Source organism: Thalassophryne amazonica, chromosome 5 (genome assembly GCF_902500255.1).
Source record: "Thalassophryne amazonica chromosome 5, fThaAma1.1, whole genome shotgun sequence".
Classification (NCBI taxonomy): domain Eukaryota; kingdom Metazoa; phylum Chordata; class Actinopteri; order Batrachoidiformes; family Batrachoididae; genus Thalassophryne; species Thalassophryne amazonica.
This window is the reverse complement of record NC_047107.1, coordinates 131,165,783-131,180,397: the sequence shown is the minus strand read 5'-3', so window position 1 is coordinate 131,180,397 and position 14,615 is coordinate 131,165,783. Positions and strand designations below refer to the sequence as shown.

At 44.3% G+C, this 14,615-nt stretch overlaps 1 protein-coding gene across 3 annotated transcripts in view; it reads right to left on the bottom strand.

The window, feature by feature from the left end:
• Positions 1-1,388: 1,388 nt before the first annotated feature.
• The window catches only part of LOC117511369 (hamartin-like), an 80,946-nt gene continuing 67,719 nt past the window's right edge, over positions 1,389-14,615 (bottom strand). For all 3 annotated transcript variants that reach the window (XM_034171413.1, XM_034171412.1, XM_034171414.1), the window contains exons 18-22: positions 11,850-11,960; positions 11,654-11,776; positions 3,181-3,368; positions 2,972-3,091; positions 1,389-2,892 (exon numbers count right to left, since the gene is read on the bottom strand). In XM_034171413.1, the coding sequence (XP_034027304.1) occupies positions 2,454-2,892; positions 2,972-3,091; positions 3,181-3,368; positions 11,654-11,776; positions 11,850-11,960 (981 nt within the window). In that variant the 3' untranslated portion in view covers positions 1,389-2,453. The remainder of the gene's footprint in view (positions 2,893-2,971; positions 3,092-3,180; positions 3,369-11,653; positions 11,777-11,849; positions 11,961-14,615) is intronic.

Below are 14,615 nucleotides of genomic sequence, written 5' to 3'. Positions count from 1 at the left end.
AGCTTGAAGCTCCTCCCCTTTGAGGATGTGCTTGGTGGTCAGTGCCGCTCTCAGTGCCGTCCTGCTTCAGGGAGTTCAGAATAAACTTTGCTCGAGGGCACATGAGCAGACACATTTATGTGACTAAAGATACAAACTTAAGACATATCTGAAATGTTTTTATTTTCACAGTTTGTTTGTCTCACTGGGGACCAAGGCAATTTATACATTCAGCAGTGACCAACGCGGCTCCATGACAGCAACATAAACACACAAAGGCAACTATTGCTGGGAAAATTGACATATTTGAGTTGCTGCAGTTTAAAATGAATCTGACATTAAACGTTAGCACCGATGCTAACAGCAACATTCACCATTTAATGTCAACTCCACTGCCGTGGGTCAGAGGAGACACTGCCCAAATACTTATGGCCTTGCGGTGACACTGCTGCCCATTGTCAGGTTTACTGATGTGGTGCTTCCTGCACTGATCACAGTCAGGTTTGGACATCTCTGAGACAGATCAGGCATCTGTTGTTAGAATTCAATTCAATTTCAATTTATTTCATTCATATAGCACCAAATCAAAGCTGCCTGAAGGCTCTTCACACGAGTAAAGTTTCACCTCACCAACCCCCAAAACAGGAACACAGGTGAGGACAGGTCAGGAAAAAGTCTCTGTGACGATACAGAAGTTCTGAGCATTCTGACTGAGACTGCAGAATTCCTCAAATCAGACCTCTAGTGGACCATCTAAGACTGCTGGTCTGTCAGTGTCTGTGAGACACGCCCCCACGGGGGCCATGTCTGTGAGACACGCCCCCACGGGGACCAGTCTGTGAGACACACCCCCACGGGGGCCATGTCTGTGAGACACGCCCCCACGGGGACCATGTCTGTGAGACACGCCCCCACGGGGACCAGTCTGTGAGACACACCCACACGGGGGCCATGTCTGTGAGACACGCCCACACGGGGGCCATGTCTGTGAGACACGCCTACACGGGGACCAGTCTGTGAGACACGCCCACACGGGGGCCATGTCTGTGAGACACGCCCACACGGGGGCCATGTCTGTGAGACACGCCTACACGGGGACCAGTCTGTGAGACACGCCCACACGGGGGCCATGTCTGTGAGACACACCCCCACGGGGGCCATGTCTGTGAGACACGCCCCCACGGGGGCCATGTCTGTGAGACACGCCCACACGGGGGCCATGTCTGAGAGACACGCCCACACGGGGACCAGTCTGTGAGACACGCCCCCACATGGGGACCAGTCTGTGAGACACGCCCCCACATGGGGGCCATGTCTGTGAGACACGCCCACATGGGGGCCAGTCTGTGAGACACACCCACACGGGGGCCACGTCTGTGAGACACGCCCCCACGAGGACCAGTCTGTGAGACACGCCCCCACATGGGGACCAGTCTGTGAGACACGCCCACACGGGGGCCATGTCTGTGAGACACGCCCCCACGGGGGCCATGTCTGTGAGACACGCCCCCACGGGGGCCATGTCTGAGAGACACGCCCACACGGGGACCAGTCTGTGAGACACGCCCCCACATGGGGACCAGTCTGTGAGACACGCCCCCACATGGGGACCAGTCTGTGAGACACGCCCCCACATGGGGGCCATGTCTGTGAGACACGCCCACATGGGGGCCATGTCTGTGAGACACGCCCACACATGGGGGCCATGTCTGTGAGACACGCCCACATGGGGGCCATGTCTGTGAGACACACCCCATAAATATTGTCATCTTTTTAATCTTGCTGTTAAAAATAGTAAATATTTCAGGAATCGAACCCGTGATATGCTATTTTCCAGACAGCTGATTTGATATAAAACATTACCTGATCATCATGTGTTTTGTCACACAAACGTCTGTTTGTCCACAGGAAGTTCTGTCCCAGTAGCACCTTGTGTGGTCATGTGATATATCTGGAAATTATGTCATTTCCTGTTGTGTGTCCCATGTGAGGGGGCGTGGCCAGCAGCAGAATCCTAAATATCTGAAAATACTTCAGTTTTATTTGTTCTGAAAGTTTCACTTCAGTGCATGTGAAGTATTTTACTTTAAGTGTTTTTAAAACACCGATGACTTCAGTTAGCGAGCTGGAAAAGGCCACGGCCCCTCACTGGAGTTAATGCTGCCACTGGTTCTGTGGGTTCAGTTCTACGGCGTCTGTGAGCACAGCAACACCTGCAAGAAGCCTCCAAGGATTTACAAGAACACATGCCTTCTTTTGTTTCTGTCTGTCTTGGTGGCTTCCCTCACCCATCTCACATTCCCCGCAATGTCAAAAAATTATTATTAAAAAAAAAACAATTTCTTTCTTTTTTTGGGGGAACTTCAGGTCAGTAAGTGTCAGTGTCCGAAGATTGTGTGTGAATTTAACTTGTTTTCTCAGAAGGGTTTTGGCGGGTCAGGAGCCGAGGCCTGTTAGGACCTGGACCGGCGGCCTCAGGACACAGGCAGCGTCTCATCGTAGTCCATGATGCTTAAATTGCGTCTCCTGTGGAGGACAGCTGGACTCGGGGAAGTGGGCTGGGAGCGGTCCTGATCTGGAGACGGTTCTGCTGGATCCATGTTCTGTGGCTCCATCTGGGGGCTTCCTGTGAGGAAAGTCTCCTCCTTCACCTCCTGCCCCAGAGGAGGACTCCCGGGCTGGGCCTCCTCCAGTGCCTCCTTCTGGCTGGACTCAGGCACTTTGAACAGCGGCCACGCTTGCTGCTCCAAGAAGGAACCGATGGCTGGCGCCGAGTCAATGGGGGAGAGGGAGGAGGTGGAAAGGAGCTCCATAGTGCCGTTTATGATGCCCACTGAGGAGGAGGGGCGGGGCTCGCTGCACAGTGAAAGGCTGTCCGTAACAGTGGGCGTGGTTACGCCATCGGCATTCTGCCTGAAGGAGGCAAAAGACACATGACAAAATACAGTGTTCTGTGTCTTTGAATATGATTGGTTGATCCTCAGCTGCTTACCTGCTGCAGACGACCTGTGGCGGGCTCAGCTGACTGTACAGGTGAAGCATCTCCGTCTGCAGAACCTGAGTGACCTTCCTCAGCGCCGCACAGCGATTCTCACAGGCCAGCAGCTCCAGCCTGCAGCAACATACAGGCTTTTATTGTGAAGGGCAGTCTGCACACCAACACAGACACAGGCTTTAATTGTGAAGGGCTGCCTGCTTTACCTGCTCTGGGCTTTGATATCTTCCACATGTTTCTTCAGATCCAAGTGCAGCCTCTCGCTGCAGGTCACATGGTTCTCCAGCTCCACTATTCTGTGATTGGCTGCTTCCAGTTTCTGTCTCAGCTGGACCTCAGTGTCCTTCAGCCTCCGGACGTCTTTACTCACAGTCAACTGCAGCATGGAGCCTTCCTGAACACACACACATACACACACACACATATAAACACATACACACACACACATAAACACACACAACACGCCGTGTGTGCGTTATATTGTGTTGTATCATGTTGTACTGTGTTGTATCATGTTGTACCATGTTGTACCATGTTGTACCGTGTTGTATCGTGTTGTACCGCGTTGTACCGTGTTGTACCGTGTTGTATCGTGTTGTACCGTGTTGTACCGTGTTGTATCGTGTTGTACCGCGTTGTACTGTGTTGTACCGCGTTGTACTGTGTTGTATCATGTTGTTCTGTGTTGTACTGCGTTGTATCGTGTTGTTCTGTGTTGTACTGTGTTGTTCTGTGTTGTATCATGTTGTTCTGTGTTGTATTATGTTGTTCTGTGTTGTACGTGTTGTTCTGTGTTGTACTGCGTTGTACGTGTTGTTCTGTGTTGTACTGCGTTGTACGTGTTGTTCTGTGTTGTACTGCGTTGTACGTGTTGTTCTGTGTTGTACTGCGTTGTACGTGTTGTTCTGTGTTGTACTGCGTTGTACGTGTTGTTCTGTGTTGTACTGCGTTGTACGTGTTGTTCTGTGTTGTACTGCGTTGTACGTGTTGTTCTGTGTTGTACTGCGTTGTATTGTGTTGTATCATGTTGTACTGCGTTGTACGTGTTGTTCTGTGTTGTACTGCGTTGTACGTGTTGTTCTGTGTTGTACTGCGTTGTACGTGTTGTTCTGTGTTGTACTGCGTTGTATTGTGTTGTATCATGTTGTTCTGTGTTGTACGTGTTGTACTGCATTGTACGTGTTGTTCTGTGTTGTACTGCGTTGTACGTGTTGTCCTGTGTTGTACCGTGTTGTATCGTGTTGTATCGTGTTGTACTGTGTTGTACCATGTTGTACCGTGTTGTATCGTGTTGTATCATGTTGTTCTGTGTTGTACTGCGTTGTATCATGTTGTTCTGTGTTGTACCGTGTTGTTCTGTGTTGTACTGCGTTGTATCATGTTGTACTGCGTTGTACGTGTTGTTCTGTGTTGTACTGCGTTGTACGTGTTGTTCTGTGTTGTACGTGTTGTTCTGTGTTGTACTGCGTTGTACGTGTTGTTCTGTGTTGTACTGCGTTGTATCATGTTGTATCATGTTGTTCTGCGTTGTTCTGTGTTGTACTGCGTTGTTCTGTGTTGTACTGCGTTGTTCTGTGTTGTATCATGTTGTATCATGTTGTTCTGTGTTGTACGTGTTCTGTGCTGTACTGCGTTGTATCATGTTGTATCATGTTGTACTGCGTTGTTCTGTGTTGTACTGCGTTGTTCTGTGTTGTACTGCGTTGTTCTGTGTTGTATCATGTTGTATCATGTTGTTCTGTGTTGTACTGCGTTGTTCTGTGTTGTATCATGTTGTATCATGTTGTTCTGTGTTGTACTGCGTTGTTCTGTGTTGTACTGCATTGTGTTGTATCATGTTGTATCATGTTGTTCTGTGTTGTACTGTGTTGTACCGCGTTGTTCTGTGTTGTACCGCGTTGTATTGTGTTGTACCGCGTTGTATTGTGTTGTACCGCGTTGTTCTGTGTTGTACTGTGTTGTTCTGTGTTGTACCGCGTTGTATTGTGTTGTACCGCGTTGTACTGCGTTGTTCTGTGTTGTATTGTGTTGTTCTGTATTGTACTGCGTTGTACCGTGTTGTATCATGTTGTTCTGTGTTGTACTGCGTTGTTCTGTGTTGTACTGTGTTGTTCTGTGTTGTACTGCGTTGTACCGTGTTGTATCATGTTGTTCTGTGTTGTACTGCGTTGTACCGTGTTGTATCATGTTGTTCTGTGTTGTACTGCGTTGTACCGTGTTGTATCATGTTGTTCTGTGTTATACCGTGTTGTACGTGTTGTTCTGTGTTGTACCGTGTTGTATCATGTTGTTCTGTGTTATACCGTGTTGTACGTGTTGTTCTGTGTTGTACTGCGTTCTACCGTGTTGTATCATGTTGTTCTGTGTTGTACCGTGTTGTACGTGTTGTTCTGTGTTGTACCGTGTTGTACTGTGTTGTATCGTGTAGTTCTGTGTTGTACCGCGTTGTATTGTGTTGTACCGCGTTGTATTGTGTTGTACCGCGTTGTATTGTGTTGTACCGCGTTGTTCTGTGTTGTACCGCGTTGTATTGTGTTGTACCGCGTTGTATTGTGTTGTACCGCGTTGTTCTGTGTTGTACTGTGTTGTTCTGTGTTGTTCTGTGTTGTTCTGTATTGTACTGCGTTGTACCGTGTTGTATCATGTTGTTCTGTGTTGTACCGTGTTGTACGTGTTGTTCTGTGTTGTACTGCGTTGTACCGTGTTGTATCATGTTGTTCTGTGTTGTACCGTGTTGTTCTGTGTTGTACCGTGTTGTACGTGTTGTTCTGTGTTGTACCGTGTTGTACCGTGTTGTTCTGTGTTGTACCGTGTTGTACCGTGTTGTTCTGTGTTGTACCGTGTTGTTCTGTGTTGTACCGTGTTGTTCTGTGTTGTACCGCGTTGTACGCGTTGTTCTGTGTTGTACCGTGTTGTTCTGTGTTGTACCGTGTTGTACCGTGTTGTTCTGTGTTGTACCGTGTTGTTCTGTGTTGTATCGTGTTGTTCTGTGTTGTACCGTGTTGTTCTGTGTTGTACCGTGTTGTTCTGTGTTGTTCTGTGTTGTACCGTGTTGTTCTGTGTTGTTCTGTGTTGTACCGTGTTGTTCTGTGTTGTACCGTGTTGTACTGCGTTGTACGTGTTGTTCTGTGTTGTACTGCGTTGTACGTGTTGTTCTGTGTTGTACTGCGTTGTACGTGTTGTTCTGTGTTGTACTGCGTTGTATTGTGTTGTATCATGTTGTTCTGTGTTGTACTGCGTTGTATTGTGTTGTATCATGTTGTTCTGTGTTGTACTGCGTTGTATCATGTTGTTCTGTGTTGTACTGCGTTGTATCATGTTGTTCTGTGTTGTACTGCGTTGTATTGTGTTGTATCATGTTGTTCTGTGTTGTACTGCGTTGTATTGTGTTGTATCATGTTGTTCTGTGTTGTACTGCGTTGTATTGTGTTGTATCATGTTGTTCTGTGTTGTACTGCGTTGTATTGTGTTGTATCATGTTCTGTGTTGTACTGCGTTGTATTGTGTTGTATCATGTTGTTCTGTGTTGTACTGCGTTGTATTGTGTTGTATCATGTTGTTCTGTGTTGTACTGCGTTGTATTGTGTTGTACTGCGTTGTACGTGTTGTACTGCGTTGTATTGTGTTGTACTGCGTTGTACGTGTTGTTCTGTGTTGTACTGCGTTGTACGTGTTGTTCTGTGTTGTACTGCGTTGTACGTGTTGTTCTGTGTTGTACTGCGTTGTACGTGTTGTTCTGTGTTGTACTGCGTTGTACGTGTTGTTCTGTGTTGTACTGCGTTGTACGTGTTGTTCTGTGTTGTACTGCGTTGTACGTGTTGTTCTGTGTTGTACTGCGTTGTATTGTGTTGTATCATGTTGTATCATGTTGTTCTGTGTTGTACCGCGTTGTTCTGTGTTGTATCATGTTGTTCTGTGTTGTATTGCGTTGTTCTGTGTTGTATTGTGTTGTTCTGTGTTGTACTGCGTTGTATTGTGTTGTATCATGTTGTTCTGTGTTGTATTGTGTTGTTCTGTGTTGTACCGTGTTGTTCTGTGTTGTACCGTGTTGTTCCGCGTTGTATTGTGTTGTTCTGTGTTGTACCGTGTTGTTCTGTGTTGTACCGTGTTGTTCCGTGTTGTACCGTGTTGTTCTGCATTGTATTGTGTTGTTCTGTGTTGTACCGTGTTGTTCTGTGTTGTACCGTGTTGTACTGCGTTGTATCGTGTTGTTCTGTGTTGTACCGTGTTGTTCTGTGTTGTATCATGTTGTTCTGTGTTGTACCATGTTGTACTGCGTTGTATTGTGTTGTATCGTGTTGTTCCGTGTTGTATCCTGTTGTTCTGTGTTGTACCGTGTTGTTCTGTGTTGTACCGTGTTGTACCGTGTTGTACCGTGTTGTACCGTGTTGTATTGTGTTGTGTTTCATGTTGTACAGTGTTGTTCTGTGTTGTATCATGTTGTTCTGTGTTGTACCGTGTTGTATTGTGTTGTGTTTCATGTTGTACAGTGTTGTTCTGTGTTGTATCATGTTGTTCTGTGTTGTATTGTGCTGTACTGCGTTGTATTGTGTTGTACCGCGTTGTATTGTGTTGTACCGCGTTGTACCGCGTTGTTCTGTGTTGTACCGTGTTGTTCTGTGTTGTACCGTGTTGTACGTGTTGTTCTGTGTTGTACTGCGTTGTACCGTGTTGTATCATGTTGTTCTGTGTTGTACCGTGTTGTTCTGTGTTGTTCTGTGTTGTACCGCGTTGTATTGTGTTGTACCGCGTTGTTCTGTGTTGTACTGCGTTGTACCGTGTTGTACTGTGTTGTTCTGTGTTGTACTGCGTTGTACCGTGTTGTATCATGTTGTTCTGTGTTGTACCGTGTTGTACGTGTTGTTCTGTGTTGTACTGCGTTGTACCGTGTTGTATCATGTTGTTCTGTGTTGTACCGTGTTGTACGTGTTGTTCTGTGTTGTACCGTGTTGTTCTGTGTTGTACCGTGTTGTACCGTGTTGTATTGTGTTGTGTTTCATGTTGTACAGTGTTGTTCTGTGTTGTATCATGTTGTTCTGTGTTGTACCGTGTTGTATTGTGTTGTGTTTCATGTTGTACAGTGTTGTACTGTGTTGTTCTGCGTTGTACCGTGTTGTACTGTGTTGTATTGTGCTGTACTGCGTTGTATTGTGTTGTACCGCGTTGTATTGTGTTGTACCGCGTTGTACCGCGTTGTTCTGTGTTGTACCGTGTTGTTCTGTGTTGTACCGTGTTGTACCGTGTTGTACCGTGTTGTTCTGTGTTGTACCGTGTTGTACGTGTTGTTCTGTGTTGTACTGCGTTGTACCGTGTTGTATCATGTTGTTCTGTGTTGTACCGTGTTGTATTGTGTTGTGTTTCATGTTGTTCTGTGTTGTACTGTGTTGTTCTGCGTTGTACCGTGTTGTACTGTGTTGTATTGTGCTGTACTGCGTTGTATTGTGTTGTACCGCGTTGTATTGTGTTGTACCGCGTTGTACCGCGTTGTTCTGTGTTGTACCGTGTTGTTCTGTGTTGTACCGTGTTGTTCTGTGTTGTACCGTGTTGTACGTGTTGTTCTGTGTTGTACTGCGTTGTACCGTGTTGTATCATGTTGTTCTGTGTTGTTCTGTGTTGTACCGCGTTGTATTGCGTTGTACCGCGTTGTATTGTGTTGTACCGCGTTGTTCTGTGTTGTACCGTGTTGTTCTGTGTTGTACCGCGTTGTATTGTGTTGTACCGCGTTGTATTGTGTTGTTCTGTGTTGTACCGCGTTGTTCTGTGTTGTACCGTGTTGTTCTGTGTTGTACCGTGTTGTTCTGTGTTGTACCGCGTTGTTCTGTGTTGTACCGTGTTGTTCTGTGTTGTACCGCATTGTTCTGTGTTGTACCGCGTTGTATTGTGTTGTACCGCGTTGTTCTGTGTTGTTCTGTGTTGTACTGTGTTGTTCTGTGTTGTTCTGTGTTGTTCTGTGTTGTACTGTGTTGTACTGTGTTGTATTGTGTTGTTCTGTATTGTACTGCGTTGTACCGTGTTGTATCATGTTGTTCTGTGTTGTACTGCGTTGTTCTGTGTTGTACCGTGTTGTATCATGTTGTTCTGTGTTGTACCGCGTTGTTCTGTGTTGTACCGCGTTGTATTGTGTTGTACCGCGTTGTATTGTGTTGTACCGCGTTGTTCTGTGTTGTACCGCGTTGTATTGTGTTGTACCGCGTTGTATTGTGTTGTTCTGTGTTGTACCGCGTTGTTCTGTGTTGTACCGTGTTGTTCTGTGTTGTACCGCGTTGTTCTGTGTTGTACCGTGTTGTTCTGTGTTGTACCGTGTTGTTCTGTGTTGTTCTGTGTTGTACTGTGTTGTATTGTGTTGTTCTGTATTGTACTGCGTTGTACCGTGTTGTATCATGTTGTTCTGTATTGTACTGCGTTGTTCTGTGTTGTACTGTGTTGTTCTGTATTGTACTGCGTTGTACCGTGTTGTATCATGTTGTTCTGTGTTGTACTGCGTTGTACCGTGTTGTACTGTGTTGTTCTGTGTTGTACTGCGTTGTACCGTGTTGTATCATGTTGTTCTGTGTTGTACTGCGTTGTACCGTGTTGTATCATGTTGTTCTGTGTTGTACCGTGTTGTACGTGTTGTTCTGTGTTGTACCGTGTTGTACGTGTTGTTCTGTGTTGTACTGCGTTGTACCGTGTTGTATCATGTTGTTCTGTGTTGTACCGTGTTGTACGTGTTGTTCTGTGTTGTACCGTGTTGTTCTGTGTTGTACCGTGTTGTTCTGTGTTGTACTGCGTTGTACGTGTTGTTCTGTGTTGTACTGCGTTGTACGTGTTGTTCTGTGTTGTACTGCGTTGTACGTGTTGTTCTGTGTTGTACTGCGTTGTATTGTGTTGTATCATGTTGTTCTGTGTTGTATTGCGTTGTATTGTGTTGTATCATGTTGTTCTGTGTTGTATTGCGTTGTTCTGTGTTGTACCGTGTTGTACCGTGTTGTTCTGTGTTGTATCATGTTGTTCTGTGTTGTACCGTGTTGTTCTGTGTTGTACCGTGTTGTTCTGTGTTGTACCGTGTTGTTCTGTGTTGTACCGTGTTGTTCTGTGTTGTATCATGTTGTTCTGTGTTGTATTGCATTGTATTGTGTTGTATCATGTTGTTCTGTGTTGTACCGTGTTGTACTGCGTTGTACGTGTTGTTCTGTGTTGTACTGCGTTGTACGTGTTGTTCTGTGTTGTACTGCGTTGTACGTGTTGTTCTGTGTTGTACTGCGTTGTATTGTGTTGTATCATGTTGTTCTGTGTTGTACTGCGTTGTATTGTGTTGTATCATGTTGTTCTGTGTTGTACGTGTTGTTCTGTGTTGTACTGCGTTGTACGTGTTGTTCTGTGTTGTACTGCGTTGTACGTGTTGTTCTGTGTTGTACTGCGTTGTATTGTGTTGTATCATGTTGTATCATGTTGTTCTGTGTTGTATCGTGTTGTTCTGTGTTGTATCGTGTTGTTCTGTGTTGTATCGTGTTGTACCGTGTTGTACCGTGTTGTTCTGTGTTGTACGTGTTGTATCAGGTTGTTCTGTGTTGTATTGCGTTGTATTGTGTTGTATCATGTTGTTCTGTGTTGTATTGCGTTGTTCTGTGTTGTACTGCTTTGTATTGTGTTGTATCATGTTGTTCTGTGTTGTACCATGTTGTACCGTGTTGTTCTGTGTTGTATCCTGTTGTACCGTGTTGTTCTGTGTTGTATTGTGTTGTTCTGTGTTGTACCATGTTGTTCTGTGTTGTATTGTGTTGTTCTGTGTTGTACCGTGTTGTATTGTGTGTTTCATGTTGTTCTGTGTTGTACTGTGTTGTTCTGCGTTGTACCGTGTTGTACTGTGTTGTATTGTGCTGTACTGCGTTGTATTGTGTTGTACCGCGTTGTATTGTGTTGTACCGCGTTGTATTGTGTTGTTCTGTGTTGTACCGTGTTGTACCGTGTTGTATTGTGTTGTGTTTCATGTTGTACAGTGTTGTTCTGTGTTGTATCATGTTGTTCTGTGTTGTACCGTGTTGTATTGTGTTGTGTTTCATGTTGTTCTGTGTTGTACCGTGTTGTTCTGCGTTGTACCGTGTTGTACTGCGTTGTATTGTGTTGTACTGCGTTGTATTGTGTTGTACCGTGTTGTTCTGCGTTGTACCGTGTTGTACTGCGTGGTATTGTGTTGTACCGTGTTGTTCTGTGTTGTATCATGTTGTACCGTGTTGTTCTGTGTTGTATCATGTTGTACCGTGTTGTACTGCGTTGTATTGTGTTGTACCGCGCTGTATTGTGTTGTACCGCGTTGTATTGTGTTGTACCGCGTTGTATTGTGTTGTACCGTGTTGTATTGTGTTGTTCTGCGTTGTACCGTGTTGTACTGCATTGTATTGTGTTGTACTGTGTTGTTCTGTGTTGTATCATGTTGTACCGCGTTGTACTGCGTTGTATTGTGTTGTACTGTGTTGTTCTGTGTTGTATCATGTTGTACCGTGTTGTACTGCGTTGTATTGTGTTGTACCGCGTTGTATTGTGTTGTACCGTGTTGTTCTGCGTTGTACTGCGTTGTACCGTGTTGTACTGCGTTGTATTGTGTTGTACCGCGTTGTATTGTGTTGTACCGTGTTGTACCATGTTGTTCTGTGTTGTATCATGTTGTACCGTGTTGTACTGCGTTGTATTGTGTTGTACCATGCAGCATGTTGCCTGTCCTCCCTCCAGTTGCCGTGTCAGCACTCGGTTGGTTTCCTGCAGCAGGATGAGTTGCTGGTTCATCACGAACAGTTGCTGCTGCAGTTGCTCACTGTTGCATAACTGAGACAGAACAGACAGAATAATGACATCATCGTGACTGACAGCTCACAAAAGCAACTGGAACACTCCTCACCTTGACTGACAGCTGAGTGAGCTTGTGTTCCACATTGTTTGCCCTGTTGTTGGCTCTCTGAAGCTCCGCCTCCAGAACACTGAGTCTGCAGTGACACTCCTGCAGCTCGCTCTGAAACAACCAATCACAGTGATGTATGTTTATTTCCAGCCAATAAGCTAAAATCTCATGAGGAACAAATGACAAATCTTTTTTTATGCATCTGAAGAAATGGGTGGAGCTGATCCTCAGAAATCAGAAGATCTGTAGACATTAAAGGTGAATAAAAATGACCTTTGAACTCAAGAAGTCAGAGACAAAAATAAGAATCCAGTAAATATTTAAGGTGTGTGTGTTTTTCTGTGTGCGTTTTTGTTTCTCTGTGTTTGTATGGGTGTTTGTTCCTGTGTGTGTTTCTTTTTCTGTTTGTGTGTTTCTGTGACTGTGGTTCTGTTTCTGTTTCTGTGTGTGTTTGCGTCAGTGAGTGTGTTTCTGTGAGTGTCTATGTGTGTTTCTTTTTCTGTGTGTGCATTTCTGTTTCTGTCAGTGTGTTTCTGTGTTTCTGTGTGTGTTTGTGTCAGTGAGTGTGTTTCTGTGTTTCTGTGTGTGTTTGTGTCAGTGAGTGTGTTTCTGTGAGTGTCTTTCTATTTCTGTGTGTGCATTTCTTTCTGTCAGTGTGTTTCTGTTTCTATTAGTGTGTTTCTGTGTGTGTTTGCGTCAGTGAGTGTCTTTCTGTGAGTGTCTTTCTATGTGTGTTTCTTTTTCTGTGTGTGCATTTCTGTTTCTCTCAGTGTGTTTCTGTTTGTCAGTGTGTTTCTGTTTCTGTGTGTGTTTGTGTCAGTGAGTGTGTTTCTGTGAGTGTCTTTCTATGTGTGTTTCTTTTTCTGTGTGTGCATTTCTGTTTCTGTCAGTGTTTGTTTCTATTAGTGTGTTTCTGTTTCTATTAGTATGTTTCTGTTTCTATTAGTATGTTTCTCTGTGTGTTTCTGTTTCTATTAGTGTGTTTCTGTTTCTATTAGTATGTTTCTCTCAGTGTTTCTGTTTCTATTAGTGTGTTTCTGTTTCTATTAGTATGTTTCTCTCAGTGTGTTTCTGTTTCTGTCAGTGTGTTTCTGTTTCTATTAGTGTGTTTCTGTTTCTATTAGTATGTTTCTGTCAGTGTGTTTCTGTTTCTATTAGTGTGTTTCTGTTTCTATTAGTATGTTTCTGTCAGTGTGTTTGTTTCTATTAGTGTGTTTCTGTTTCTATTAGTATGTTTCTGTCAGTGTGTTTCTGTTTCTATTAGTGTGTTTCTGTTTCTATTAGTATGTTTCTGTCAGTGTGTTTGTTTCTATTAGTGTGTTTCTGTTTCTATTAGTATGTTTCTGTCAGTGTGTTTGCGTCAGTGAGTGTGTTTCTATGTGTGTTTCTTTTTCTGTGTGTGCATTTCTGTTTCTATTAGTCTGTTTCTGTTTCTATTAGTGTGTTCCTGTTTTTGTCAGTGTGTTTCTGTCAGTGTGTGTTTCTGTTTCTGTCACTGTGTGTTTCTGTTTCTGTCACTGTGTGTTTCTGTCACTGTGTGTTTCTGTTTCTGTCACTGTGTGTTTCTGTGTCTGTCAGTGTGCGTTTCCGTTTTTTTCTCAGTGTGTTTCTGTGTCTGTCAGTGTGTGTTTCTGTTTTTGTCTGTGTTTCTGTTTTTATCAGTGTGTTTCTGTCACTGTGTGTTTCTGTTTCTGTCACTGTGTGTTTCTGTGTCTGTCAGTGTGCGTTTCCGTTTTTTTCTCAGTGTGTTTCTGTGTCTGTCAGTGTGTGTTTCTGTTTTTGTCTGTGTTTCTGTTTTTATCAGTGTGTTTCTGTCACTGTGTGTTTCTGTTTCTGTCACTGTGTGTTTCTGTTTTTATCAGTGTGTTTCTGTCACTGTGTGTTTCTGTTTCTGTCACTGTGTGTTTCTGTCACTGTGTGTTTCTGTTTCTGTCACTGTGTATTTCTGTTTCTGTCAGTGTGTTTCTGTCACTGTGTGTTTCTGTTTCTGTCACTGTGTATTTCTGTTTCTGTCAGTGTGTTTCTGTCACTGTGTGTTTCTGTTTCTGTCACTGTGTGTTTCTGTTTTTATCAGTGTGTTTCTGTCACTGTGTGTTTCTGTTTTTATCAGTGTGTTTCTGTCACTGTGTTTCTGTTTTTATCAGTGTGTTTCTGTCACTGTGTGTTTCTGTTTCTGTCACTGTGTATTTCTGTTTCTGTCAGTGTGCATTTGTTTTTTTCTCAGTGTGTTTCTGTGTCTGTCAGTGTGTTTGCGTCAGTGAGTGTGTTTCTGTGAGTGTTTCTTTTTCTGTGTGTGCATTTCTGTTTCTGTCAGTGTGTTTTTGTTTCTATTAGTGTGTTTCTGTCAGTGTGTTTCTGTTTCTATTAGTGTGTTCCTGTCAGTGTGTGTTTGTTTTTGTCAGTGTGTTTCTGTTTTTATCAGTGTGTTTCTGTGTCTGTCAGTGTGTGTTTCTGTTTCTGTCACTGTGTGTTTCTGTTTCTGTCAGTGTGCATTTCTGTCAGTGTCTTTCTGTGTCTGTTAGTGTGTTTCTGTTAGTGTGTTTCTGTGTCTGAGTGTTTTAAGTGTGTGTGTGTGTTTCTGTTTCTGTCAGCAGGGGCGTAGCACCAAATTCTGGGCCCTACGTACTAGCCATATTGAGCCCCCCCCCCCCCCCCCCACACACACACACACACACACACACTGTTGTGTTCTTTTTAGCAACGGAAACACCAAATTTCTAATACGAGGGCTGTTAGAAAAGTATCCGACCTTTTTATTTTTTTCAA